The sequence below is a fragment of the Culex quinquefasciatus genome, chromosome 2 (genome assembly GCF_015732765.1).
Source record: "Culex quinquefasciatus strain JHB chromosome 2, VPISU_Cqui_1.0_pri_paternal, whole genome shotgun sequence".
NCBI classification, from domain to species: Eukaryota; Metazoa; Arthropoda; class Insecta; order Diptera; family Culicidae; genus Culex; species Culex quinquefasciatus.
In genome coordinates this window covers 13,658,092-13,672,603 of record NC_051862.1, presented here as the reverse complement: position 1 = coordinate 13,672,603, position 14,512 = coordinate 13,658,092, and the positions used below count along the sequence as shown (strand labels likewise).

The 14,512-nt window shown below is 30.1% G+C and overlaps 2 protein-coding genes across 3 annotated transcripts in view; both read left to right on the top strand.

Annotated features, from left to right (window-relative positions):
• LOC6032314 (pollen-specific leucine-rich repeat extensin-like protein 1) overlaps positions 1-14,512 on the top strand; it is a 61,868-nt gene that overhangs the window by 21,524 nt on the left and 25,832 nt on the right. The gene's annotated exons all lie outside the window — the stretch shown is intronic.
• Positions 1,039-1,623, top strand: LOC6032313 (defensin-C). The gene is made up of 2 exons (XM_001842893.2): positions 1,039-1,247; positions 1,309-1,623. Exons 1-2 carry the CDS (start codon positions 1,130-1,132, stop codon positions 1,488-1,490), a joined length of 300 nt encoding a protein of 99 aa, XP_001842945.1. The 5' UTR covers positions 1,039-1,129; the 3' UTR covers positions 1,491-1,623.

Below are 14,512 nucleotides of genomic sequence, written 5' to 3'. Positions count from 1 at the left end.
TTCATTAAACAAAAAGAAAAAAATATATTTTTAAAAGATCTATTTCATTTTAATCACTTTGGAATTAAAAAATATCCTACATTTAAAATCCAAAGCACAACAAAGAACACATTGATGCTTGAAAACATACCAAATATAATGGAAACATTTATATTATGACTGTTTCAAATATTTGCCGAGATCCCGGGAATTCCCGGGATTTTAATTGGACGCCCTAGTTTCATGCAACAAAAATAAACAAAAAAAAAATACAGTTTCAGCAAAGTTGAAACATTTTATTTTCTCCGAAAATTGATATGATTTTTTTTCTTTATAAATTAAGTTAAACAGCAACCATATGAATAAAATCAATCATTAAAAACAACCATACTTGTAGTTTATTGGACGTAATCGATCGATTAGACCAAGATCTAATTCGCACGATTCTTATGAAACATGTAAGTAATACGGTGTATATCAAAGTCTCAAAGTCATCACGGATTTGAAAACCTTTGTTTACACCAGTACATGTTTAAACAATATGAATCTTAGTTGTATAATATTTGAATAATAAATTTGAAATGTATACCCGGTTTTAATTACTCTTAATTTCCCTAGTATTAACTCATAAATTTTTATCAGTAATAATTATAACTTTTTAGTAAGGTAGGTACCTGATGCAAAAAACAATTTTTTTTTTGTTGTTTTATATTGAAACTGTTCTTAAATTGCTGCTAAATTCTATACTTAATTGCATAATAACATACATTCAAAATAAAGATCAAGCTATTTACAATTACTTTCTCCTCCTTTTGACCCCACTGTTACTTAGTTGTTATACCAAACAAGAAACAACCAAGCTTTTTTTTTTGTCTGACAGCAGCCGTGATTCCCCATTTCTTTAAAAGGACCAACCCAAATCGGTGGTTCACCGACGCGGCAAAGAAATGCAAATCAAACACAAACAGTCCATATTTACGCCCTGGTCAAACAGATCCTGGAACGGGGATTCCCCCTTGAGACCGTTTGCACCTTGGTTCGTATAAATTGCTCTGTTAAGCCAACTCGGTTCATCAGTCAATTCCCCAAGCTCATCCAGTGCCCTTGCTTAAGTGACACAGAGTTAACTCAATAAACAAACTTTTTAAAGATGAACTCGCTTGGAACAGCTTGCTTTGCCGTTTTGTGCCTGTTTGCCATCGTTTCCACTGGAAATGGGTTCCCTCAGGAGTCCGCTGACCAGGTCCAATACTTCGCCAATACTTTGTGTAAGTTCAGTTTAAATTAATACTTAAAATTTCCTTAAAACTAACTCAACTTTTACATCAGTCGACGAACTCCCCGAGCAATCGTACCAAGCCGCCGCCGAGAATCTCCGCCTGAAGCGGGCCACCTGCGACCTGCTGAGTGGATTGGGCGTCAACGATAGTGCCTGCGCGGCGCACTGTATTGCCCGGGGAAACCGGGGCGGTTACTGCAACTCCAAGAAGGTCTGCGTCTGCCGGAACTGAGTGCTTGGAGTCGGTGACGTGGCGTACTTGTGGATTGCAAAAGTGGAAATGCTTGTTAATTACGAGGGTTTTTAGCGAGCAGCTTCAAGTGGTTCCACGAGACATTGTTGATTAATAAATAGTGATTGGCCTATTTTTTGTGTTTGAACTGTTGTAGAAGTATTATCTGGGATCCTTAATTGATATCATTTATATAACTTACCCTCTTATCTTTTCGAAAGCAATATTTTGATTTTTTTAAATCAAGGCATACGTTTAAAAAGGGGCAAATATTCAATATTACGCCCTTTTGAAATGTTAGCCTTGATTTCAAAAAATCAAAACATTGTTTTCGAAAAGATCGGCAAATTTCACGAATGTTTCATATTTTGATATTGAAAATCGGGCCATTAATTGCTGAGATATCGAAATTAAAAAATGTTAGGTTGTTTGGGCGAGACTTTAAAAAAATTCTGAACTTTTCGAAAATAATATATATATATTCAGGAATTTTTAGGACAATATTAAACTTTGAATGTCTATAAAACAAATTAAAGTACTTTTCGATAGCAAATTCGACTTTACATTAAACAGTGCGATCAACAAATTTTAAGAAGAAGATTTCAATTATTATTTTGTAAAAAAAAGTTAATTATAAATTCACCATTTTCTTCGAGTTCCTAGTTTGTTCTGAATGGTCCTCACCTCTATCCCAAGATAACAAATCAATAAAAAAAATCATTGAAAAGTAACAGATTTTTGAATACTTATGTACCATTTTTGTATGAACAGCTGCCAAAATTGTATGGAGACTTTTATGGGTGAACCAATGATACTAAATTATTTCTTTGGGTTTGAGCAAAAAATACAAAAAATAAAAATGGTCGAAATCGTCCGATTTCATAGAGAACTGCTCACAAGAAAGCACAGATGCATAGAAATACTGATTAGAAATAGTTTTTTTTTAATTCCAATTCCTTGCATAGTTTGAATACATAAATTTAAAAAGAATATTTCATATTATTAATATTAATTCATCTTTTTATTTATTCAATTTAAAAAAAAAGATTTATTTAATAAAAAAAAATGCTTGGGTCTGATTAAAAAATCTATATTATCTTTCTGAGTTGAAACATGCATGAATATTTTTGTATCTCCTTATCATCAACTCTCCCAGAAATCGGCCTTTTTCATCTATTTATTTTTTTTTGTATTTTTTATAATGCCTTGAACTTTATAGGGTCCTTCCCTATGACCAATGCACAGTGGTCAAGATCGTAAAATTAAGTGGATTTTCCGAAAAATGTTGCCGTTCTGGAGTTTTGGTTCTTAAGACCAGGCTGAAAATTAGGGTGGCTCACGATTAGGGCTTTTAAAACATAACTTTTGCAGGAATAATTTTGAGATTTGTTTTGTCTTTTAGAACGATGTTAGACTTTGTCGAAGACATCCAAATTGTGGCTCGCAATCAACGCCTACTACGACCAAATTCAGAGGAAGCACCTGAGCAAGCCTTCAAAAATTTGTTTTTTGCCTTTCTTACAAAAGAAAGGTTTAAGGTTTGCTTTTGGAAAAACGCTTTTTTCAGAAATCTAAAAAAAATCGTGCACGGCGAGGATTCGTCCCAGGAAAAAATCCTATTACTAAATTGAAGGTTTAGATGCGCTCTTTCGATTGAATTTTGGCCCGAAACCCGGAACTCAAAGTCTGATTTTTGAGAGCTCTTTTTCTGAAATACATGGCCGATGTCTGTATCCGCTCTTAAAAATTTGTGTCTTCCATCACTGGAAAACCGCTCGTAAAACCCACAATTTTTAAAAGCCAGATCTGTAGCCGTGGGGTCGGAGACGAACATTTTATTTTTCGATTCACAATTTTCGACCAGTAAATGTGGTCAAAGCCATTTTTAGAGGTATTTTTTGGACTATTTTACAGATAACACTATCAAATTTAAAGAATTCAGTTTCAAACAAAAAGCCATTCGAAAACATGCGCCATAAACTGTTTGGGCCCAAAATTTGAAGCTTTTCCAAAATGTATTTCCAGAGATATAGCGATTTTAGTGTTTTTCGTCTTATTTTTACCCTATTTTTTCCTATTAAATATTTGGATTTATACAAAACCATATACTGAACATCAAATTCGAAGTCCCGGCTCGTTCTCGCTCGAATGCTCGAATGCTCGACAAGTCGTCAAGTCGAAGCTTCAACGCCAGCGCTTTTACGCTTGCGCGTTTTACGCTGCGCGTGAAAGTGTTCTTTCTGGCTTCTCATAATTGATCGACAAAGTGCAATAGCGATACATATTTTTTAAAGTTAATCATAGACTAACATTATAGACTGAGTACCCTTTTTTTATTTTTTTAATAATGTCAATCCAATATGTTTTTCTTAATTAAATTTAAATGTCTTGCGACAAATAATGTACTTCTAAAATTAAAAAATGGCATTTGAGGTTTAGCCTTTAAAGATTAGAAGCTTCAGGTAAAATTCTCACTGGATGGTATCATTATGTTTTTGAAAAAATAATTGCACGAATATATTGCTCGGAGTTTCATCATTTTGTAAGAAAGGCTCTATTTCACCTCTGGTGATATTAAATCGGGTTTTTTTAACGTAGCAATTAAGGGTTATGTTTTATAGAAAAGTTATGTTGGGGAAACTTTTAGAACATAAAAAAACAAACAATGTTACAGAGCAGTTCTCTCAGATTTTGGTCATTCGATTTTTTTTGTATTTTTTAATCCGACTGAAACTTTTTTGGTGCCTTTGGTATGCCCAAAGAAGCCCTTTTTGCATAATTAGTTTGTCCATATAATTTTCCATACAAATTTGGCATCTGTTCATACAATGATGTATGAAAATTCAAAAATCTGTAACTGTTGAAGGAATTTTTTGATTGATTTGGTGTCTTCGGCAAAGTTGTAGGTATGGATATGGACTACACTGAAAAAAAAAATGATTCACGGTAAATTTTTTTTATGAAGGGCTGAGAAAATTCTCTTTATCTTGTATCATTTTTTTTTCAGTGTAGTCCATATCCATACCTACAACTTTGCCGATCGATCAAAAAATTCCTTCAAAAGATACATAATTTTGAATTTTCATATATCATTTTTGCATGGACAGCTGGCATGCCAAATTTGTATGGAAAATTATATGGACAAACTAATGATGCAAAATAGTCTTTTGGGCATACCGAAGGCACCAAAAAAGTTTCAGTCGGATTAAAAAATACAAGACCGATTTCTTAGAGAATTGCTCTACAGTCACTTTATGTTAAAACAAATCAATTAGGCCGATGCAAATATTTAAAAAAGTTTTTGTCCCTCGGCCCTGGCTGAGGTCAAGGGGGGGGCAAAAAAATAAAAAAATATGAAAATTTAAATAACAAGCCATAGTCTTCACATTTAAATGAAAAAAGTGTTTTAAAATGCATTTAACACTAGTTCAGTTGTTTTGCAATCATTAGTTTTCAAAAAATCTAAGATCTGACAAAAACAAAAATTGTATCGAAAAAAAAGATTTTGCATCGAAAATTTTCAAAAAATCTTAAAATTTTTAATAAACCCAAACATGCTAAAAATGATTTAAAACGCAGAAGAATGTATTTTAATTTGATTTCAGCTGGTTGCACTTGAATTTTAATTGAAATTTTGAAGTTTATTGTAAAAATATGTTTTTTGCCCCCTGATTTTTCGGGCCAATTTTGAAGGGGGGGGGGGGGGGGGGACAAAAACTTTTAAAAATATTTGTACCAGCCTTATTAAACTTAAATATTGCAAAGTTTGACCACATTTACAGCATTTAGCACAACAAACGCTGAAAAAATTTCAGGTTGATTTTTATTGAAACTCGTGATATTCAACATGACATGAAAAATTTCTTATTTTCATATTAAAATATCTCGAGTTTTGGATTCAGTAAGCAACATTACAGTAAAAAACTTATAATTGGACAATTTTCAAATTACGTCAGGGTGGTCCCATACACTTTGGTGTTATAAATCTATGCTTTGTGGTAATATAAAAAACGTTTGGTTTTGTTATTGACATCATCTAAAATGTATCTTTTATCAAAACTCTTAAATGAATTAAAAAAAAATAATTTCTATTCAAAATAAACTTCCTTTTTTGTGTCAACTACAGATAATAATAATATTTGATAAATATAATTATGGTCGTCCTTGTCTCAAAACAACAACCTTCTTTGTTTGACAAATGTTGAAAATCAAACACTTGAGCTTTTCTTATCTGAATATTGGACAATTACATTCCATTTTGTGATATTTGATTCTCTGGTTCCGCTTCTAATCGTTCGTCGCCATGAAGTCAAACATTCAACTTAAATTTTCAATTGATGAGTAACAAAAGAATAGATTGAATAAGTAATTTCAACATAAACTTTATTCATCTTTCACTTCGACTCCCGTAAGAAAACTTTTCAGTGCATTTTATTCGTTCAACTGCGGACTATTATTTATTCATTTTATTGACGTAATTTACAATTATTACCACGATATATGGTCCCCGTGACTATAGTTCTCTTTCTTGGGACATTCCCCTGCCAAAGAACCCGGAGAAAGAACCTGCTGCTGCTGCTATCAGTCAAAACCTTTCATTATCAGTTTCAGAGCGAGAGAGAGGTAATTTTAATTGTCAGCCAGAATCCGATTTTCAGCCGATATTGCAACAGGTGAAACGATTCATTCCAGTGGGCGTGACGGCGACAATATCTAATCAAAAAAAGAAAGAGAGTAAACTGCAATGTGACTTCAGGTGACACTTGTGCAATTATGTTGGTCGAACCTAAAAATTAAAAACCGCAATCGATGGAAGAAGCAACAGGCTTGCTGGATTGCGTTCTTGGGCAATTAAATGGGGGTTAAGTCCTGGTTTATTGCATCAGAAGGGGGTGGTTAAAAGCCACGTCAACGATTGTTTTCGGTCTACTTTTCAATGCGTTGCAACGACGGTTGAACCGTCATCAAACTAATTAAATATTTAACTGCAAAAGTTACGTTGGACGATTTCTTAAGTGTCATGCGGAAATATGGACAGATAACATTTTCTCAATAGTTAATCTAGTAGGGACTATTCTAACTTGTAAAAGTCAGATCACGCTTCTTGAGTTGAGTTGATATTTGGTTTAATTTGTAAACAACTATGTAAAACTAGAAAATACTGATTTTATTATTACGAAATTTTATATTTTTATCTCTTAGGCTGGATTTTCATGGATTGTGCAACGACATCGAGAGCACGAGCATCGAACCAACTCGATGCTCGTGGCTTGCGTTACTTCATTAAGCCTAGACACAACCCCAAAATCGACTTTCCGGAATAAGGAACACTTGCATGCAAGTTAACGAAGGATGGAAAATGACAGATTCAAACGTAAACAAAGCAGCATTGCGTGGCGATCGGAATTCCAGAACAACTTTTGAAATAAGCTGATGTTGTTCAATAAATCTTTTTCAAAAAGGCGTTTGATAAGACTAGCGCATAATTTAATTAAATAAAACCTTTTGCCTCATGTTCGTTGCGAAAAATCATGCAAAAAAGATGAGAGATAATAGAGTGGACTAAAAATTGAAATTTTTTTGGGAATTTTAAAAAATTTAAGTAATTTAAAAAAATTAAGAAATTTAAAAAAATAAATGATTCAAGGAATATGAGAATTTTAAGAAATTTAGGAAATTAATAGAATTAATTTAATAAATTTAATCTATTAAATTTAAAGAATTAATAGAATTAAGGAAATTTTAGAAATTTAAAAAAAATAAAGAAATTTTAGAAATTATCAAAATTGAAGAAATTATAGAAATTTTAGAAATTTTTTAAATTATAGAAATTTAAGAAATTTTAAAAATTTAAACTTTTTAAGAAATTCTTAAAAAAAAATTTTTAGAAATTTTATAAATTTTAAAAATTTTAGAAATTTTGGAAATTTTGGAAATTTTAGAAATTATAAAAATTTTAGAAATTTTAGGAATTTTAGAAATTTTAGAAAGTTTAAAATTTTTAGAAATTTTAAGAATTTTGAAAATTTTTAAGAAATTTAAGAAATGTTAGAAATTTAAGAAATTTAAGAAATTTAATAAATTTAAGAAATTTAATAAATTTAAGAAATTTAAGACATTTAAGAATTTCAAGAAATTTAAGAAATTTAAGAAATTTAAGAAATTTAAGAAATTTAAGAAATTTAAGAAATTTAAGAAATTTAAGAAATTTAAGAAATTCAAGAAATTTAAGAAATTTAAGAAATTTAAGAAATTTAAGAAATTTAAGAAATTTAAGAAATTTAAGAAATTTAAGAAATTTAAGAAATTTAAGAAATTTAAGAAATTTAAGAAATTTAAGAAATTTAAGAAATTTAAGAAATTTAAGAAATTTAAGAAATTTAAGAAATTTAAGAAATTTAAGAAATTTAAGAAATTTAAGAAATTTAAGAAATTTAAGAAATTTAAGAAATTTAAGAAATTTAAGAAATTTAAGAAATTTAAGAAATTTAAGAAATTTAAGAAATTTAAGAAATTTAAGAAATTTAAGAAATTTAAGAAATTTAAGAAATTTAAGAAATTTAAGAAATTTAAGAAATTTAAGAAATTTAAGAAATTTAAGAAATTTAGGAAATTTAAGAAATTTAAGAAATTTAAGAAATTTTAGAAATTTAAGAAATTTTAGAAATTTAAGAAATTTAAGAAATTTTAGAAATTTAAGGAATTTAAGAAATTTAAGAATTTTAAGAAATTTAAGAAATTTAAGAAATTTAAGAAATTTAAGAAATTTAAGAATTTTAAGAAATTTAAGAAATTTAAGAAATTTAAGAAATTTAAGAAATTTAAGAAATTTAAGAATTTTAAGAAATTTAAGAAATTTAAGAAATTTAAGAAATTTAAGAAATTTAAGAAATTTAAGAAATTTAAGAAATTTAAGAAATTTAAGAAATTTAAGAAATTTAAGAATTTTAAGAAATTTAAGAAATTTAAGAAATTTAAGAAATTTAAGAAATTTAAGAAATTTAAGAAATTTAAGAAATTTAAGAAATTTAAGAAATTTAAGAAATTTAAGAAATTTAAGAAATTTAAGAAATTTAAGAAATTTAAGAAATTTAAGAAATTTAAGAAATTTAAGAAATTTAAGAAATTTAAGAAATTTAAGAAATTTAAGAAATTTAAGAAATTTAAGAAATTTAAGAAATTTAAGAAATTTAAGAAATTTAAGAAATTTAAGAAATTTAAGAAATTTAAGAAATTTAAGAAATTTAAGAAATTTAAGAAATTTAAGAAATTTAAAAAATTTAAGAAATTTAAGAAATTTAAGAAATTTAAGAAATTTAAGAAATTTAAGAAATTTTAGAAATTTTAGAAATTTAAGAAATTTAAGAAATTTAAGAAATTTAAGAAATTTAAGAAATTTAAGAAATTTAAGAAATTTAAGAAATTTAAGAAATTTAAGAAATTTAAGAAATTTAAGAAATTTAAGAAATTTAAGAAATTTAAGAAATTTAAGAAATTTAAGAAATTTAAGAAATTTAAGAAATTTAAGAAATTTAAGAAATTTAAGAAATTTAAGAAATTTAAGAAATTTAAGAAATTTAAGAATTTTAAGTAATTTAAGAAATTTAAGAAATTTAAGAAATTTAAGAAATTTAAGAAATTTAAGAAATTTAAGAAATTTAAGAAATTTAAGAAATTTAAGAAATTTAAGAAATTTAAGAAATTTAAGAAATTTAAGAAATTTAAGAAATTTAAGAAATTTAAGAAATTTAAGAAATTTAAGAAATTTAAGAAATTTAAGAAATTTAAGAAATTTAAGAAATTTATGAAATTTAAGAAATTTAAGAAATTTAAGAAATTTAAGAAATTTAAGAAATTTAAGAAATTTAAGAAATTTAAGAAATTTAAGAAATTTAAGAAATTTAAGAAATTTAAGAAATTTAAGAAATTTAAGAAATTTAAGAAATTTAATAAATTTAAGAAATTTAAGAAATTTAAGAAATTTAAGAAATTTAAGAAATTTAAGAAATTTAAGAAATTTAAGAAATTTAAGAAATTTAAGAAATTTAATAAATTAAAAAAAAAATTAAGAAATTTATAAAATTTATAAAATTTATGAAATTAATGAAATTCATAAAATTTATGAAATTTATGAAATTTATGAAATTTATAAAATTTTAGAATTTTTTTTATTTAAGAAATTTAAAAAAAATTAAAAAAATAAGAAATTTAAAAAATTTAAGAAATATAAGAAATTTAAGAAATTTAAGATATTTAGGAAATTATAAATATTAAGAAATTGAAGGAATTGAATGCCCAGAAATCCGTCCTCCTGCAAATCAAAACCCTAAAATCCGTCCACCGGTGGACGGATTCCTCCTGCAAAACAGTGCCCCGAAATCCAACCACCGGTGGACCAATTCCTCTTGTCGACTTGGCCAGGCAATCCATCTACCGGTGGAAGGATTCCTCCTGCAAAACAATGCCCAGAAATCCGGCCACCGGTGGACCGATTCTTCCTGCAAAACAATGCCCCGAAATCCATCTACCGGTGAACAAGTTCCTCTTGTCAACTTGGCCAGACAATCCGTTCACCGGTGGACGGATTCCTCCTGCAAAACAATGCCCCGAAATCCAACCACCGGTGGACGGATTCCTCCTGCAAAAACATGCTCCGAAATCCATCTACTGGTGGACCAGTTCCTCTTGTCAACTTGGCCAGGCAATCCGTCCACCGGTGGACGGGTTCCTCCTGCAAAACAATGTCCAGAAATCCGGCCACCAGTGGACCGATTCCTCCTGCCAAAACAATGTCCAGAAATCCGGCCACCGATGGACGGATTTCTCCTGCAAAACAATGTCCAGAAATCCGGCCACCGGTGGAACGATTCCTCCTGCAAAACAATGCTCCGAAATCCATCCACCGGTGGACAAGTTCCTCTTGTCAACTTGTCAATCCGTCCAACGGTGGACGGAATCCTCCTGCAAAACAATGTCCAGAAATCCGGCCACCGGTGGATCAGTTCCTTTTGCTAACCTAGGCAAGCAATCCGTCCACCGGTGGACGGATTCCGCCTGCAAAATAATGGCCAGAAGATTAACTCCATTTCACCATGCAAAATCAGCTGTTTTGATTTTTGACTAGGTCTGGTTTGACAGATAGAATTTGTTTCGTCAAGTTTCATTCCCATCCCGTACCAAGCGTTTCAAAGCGTTATTTAGGTTTGTGTCAAGGGTGCCGCTGAGGTAGTAAAAAGGCACTGGACGAGCATCGAGTTTCAATGCACGGACATTTTAGCAAAGCATGGTCGTGAGTATGCTTTCGATGTCGGTCGTCTAAAGATGCTCGTGCATCGAAAATGAAAAGTCGGAAAATCGCATTTTCGCAACTTTCCGGCGATGGGTATGTGTTTGTTTGTGCTTATACTACCATAAAATATCAATCCAAACCATTTTGCGATTTAACCTGATTGATAAAAATGAGTTTTCGGCAAAATATGATCACGAGCATCGAAAGCCGCTTTCGATGTCGGTCATCGAAAAATCCATGAAAATCCACCCTTAGAAATAAATTACTTCTAAAAGGTTCAACAAATGAAGTCCTTCTTCGAATGCCGACGTGTCCCTTTAGCAATTCTAGCACAAAAAAAACTCATCAAACGTTTGAACGATTAGCATTTATGATTCAGCACAGAAAAAAAAACTGGAACGGTGACAACCTGTTGCTGACCATACTATCCCCCACAAGGAACTTCCTGCAAGAAAGCCGAGGGCGGCCACATAATACACGGGTGCAGAAATCTTAAACTGTAATTTGCGTGTCCTCCCCATCGGTTTGCAGTCAATCCGCGTGTGTGTGTGTGTGTGGGTGGTTATCACTCCCAACCGTTAAAACTGCCTGAAACGCGGCCTGTCGATTGCCTTCTTGCCAGTTCAAAGGAGCGTTCCCACCGTAACAACCGCCACAAAAGTTGAACACTGCTAACTGGCCACGATTGCATCTAATCTGGGCTGACTGCGGCCAGTGTCCAGCAGTGGCACCACCACACATGCAAACGATTGTTGTTTGATGGTCAAACAAAGCAGGGAGGCGGCACGGGGGGTGGTTTTGTACTAATAGAAAAGAAAAACAGCTGGAATAGTTCTGATTCCAAACTATTTCCTCGACACACAAACAGGGGCAGTACACACGGAGGGCACCCAAATTTGGAATGTTCGGTTAGTATTTTTTTATTTCATGATAATCACTTGACATATAAATCAGTTGAGTTTCAAATAAGTCTTTGAAATGACGATTCCGATGAGAATGACATAACATTCCATGAATCATCCAATTAATCGTGGCTTGTTTTCATTTGCTCATCGATTGAACCGTGAAGACTTCTCTATATTATCACCGTGTGATTCACCAGAACCAGAAATAAAACGTGATGGTTGTTTTTGAGTATTTTTTAGGGTATTGTCCGCATTTAACCCGTCAATGACCCCAATAAATTTTTGTATTTATTAATTGGAATTTCCTCTAGTTTTTATTAATCAAAACTCTATTCAAACTGTTGTGAAATTGTTTCCACCACATGAAAAAAAATATTTTCAAATTTAGATACCACAATAAACATGTTAAAATGGCCAAATAATTCGATTTAAGTCTTTTTGAAATGCAAGTTGCGATTTTAAAAATCTGTCTCAGATTAAATTTTTCTTTGAATTTTAATTTACTTTAAAAAAAGATTAAACTCAAACTTTTATCACAAATTCAAAAAAATACATTTTGACACCAAATTAACTTTTACATCCAAAAATATGTTTGACAATGCTATCCAAAAAAAATTATTTATAAATTCATAACTTGACAAAAAACTGAACGTCATAAAGTTGGCTTTGCTACCAACTAAAATGTATTAAAAATCGAGTTTGTCAAAACCGTCATCAAAAGTTAACCCATTTATTTGGAGAGTTTTTATGTTTCCCGCAGGTCGTTGGAGCAACTTTTGTTCTACGAAATTCTTTAATTCTCTTTTGTGATTTTCTTGTTTATTTTTGTATTTTGTAATGTGCATTTAGACCATTGCAAATATTTTTTAAAGTTTATGTGTCTCCTCTCTAAAAAATCAACCCAAAAAATCATATTTTTTCAAAAATTTGAAATTGTGTTTGAGAAGTTTAAGGCTGGTACAAATTTTATTTATTCCCCCTTCAAAGTTGGCCCGAAAATTCGCGGCCAGCAAAAATTTTGTTTTTAACTTCAAAATATCAATGGAAATCTAAGTGCAAACAGCTAAAATTGATTTAAAATGCATTTCACTGCGTTTAAATTTATTTTTTTGGTTGATTTAACCATCTTTTGAATTTTAGAAAATCTCAAATGTTTAGTATGCATCGCACATTTTTTTTGCTATTTTTTTTTTCGTCAAATTTTACTTTTTAAAAAAACCAATGATTGCAAAACAACTGAACTACTGCATTTTAAAACACTTTTTGCATTCATATTTTGGGATTATGGCTCGTTACTTTAATTTTTATATTTTTTATTTAAATGTTTTTCAGCGAAAAATATTCTTTTTGCAATTCCGCTGTGAAACTGTCTACTTTTCCTGTCCTTCTGAAGAAATGAAACGGCCTACTTTTTCCTACCAAAAATAACAGAATCGAATAGCAACACTTTTCAAAATAAATGCTGAAAAGTTCTACTTTTCAGCACTGAAATGAGTGGAACGGTGAACCTCGTTGGATAAATGTACGACTCGTGCTGAAAAAATCCTCTTTTTGCAACTTGTTGCATAATAATAGTTTATGCAACAAGTTGCAAAAAGAGGATTTTTTCAGCACGAGTCGTACATTTATCTAACGAGGTTCACCGAGTTAGATAAATACGACGAGTGATGAAAAATCAAGTTTTGCAACGAGTTCCATACAACGTTTTTTGCAATTCCGAAAAACACCCTTTGGACAGAATTATAGGACAAATGTCCATGCATTGAGTCAATGAATCATTCAAATCAAAAAAATGATGAAAAGAATAACTATTCCTAACAAGTGCTGAGAAGTAGAACTTTTCAGCATTTGTTTTGAAAAGGGTTACTATTCGATTCTTTTATTTTTGGTACAGAAAAGTAGGCTGTTTCGTCGTTCAAGAATGACAGGAAAAGTAAGTAGTTTCACGACGGAATTGCAAAAACTACTATTTCGTCAATACCTACATATTTTGAAAACTAATGTTTGCAAACAACTGGGCTGCTGTAAAATGCATTTTAAAACACTTTCTTCTTCAAATGTTAGTCAGCCTTTTAATTTAAATTATTTTTGTCATATTTTAGACATAAACTATATTCAATGGCCTAATCTTGCGAATAAAAAAAATAAAAATTATTTTTATTGCAATAAGGGTATCAAATGATCGGAGTTTTTCACACATTTCGAATATAATACTATTTATCTATTGAAAATACTCAAAATTTTCACAAAACGACGTATTTTCGAAAAAATACTCAAAATTTCAGTTTTTCACGATATGGGTATCAAATAAGCGAATTTTTTTCATACATTCCGAATGTAATAACAACATTTTTTGAAAATGCTCAAAATTTTCACAAAACTACATATTTTTGAAAAAAAACTGAAATTTTCAGTTTTTTACGATCGGAACTTTTTCATACATTTCGAATGTAACAACATTTTTTTAACACACTCAAAATTTTCAAAAAACTACGTATTTTCGAAAAATACTCAAAAAACTGAAATTTTGAGTATTTTTTCGAAAATACGTAGTTTTGTGAAAATTTTGAGTATTTTCAATAAATAAATGGTATCACATTCGAAATGTGTGAAAAATCCGATCATTTGGTACTCATATTGTAATGAAAATAATTTTAAATAGATTTCGAGAAAATTGGCATTTCCAAAATACAGGAAAAATACGTATTTATGTGAAAATTGTCATGCAATTATAATTGCAATGGATAGCTGCCATCATCCCGATTCCAAAACACCATCTTTTTTATTTTTGCATGATTTTTCATACGATTATAGCCAATGTTTCCCAT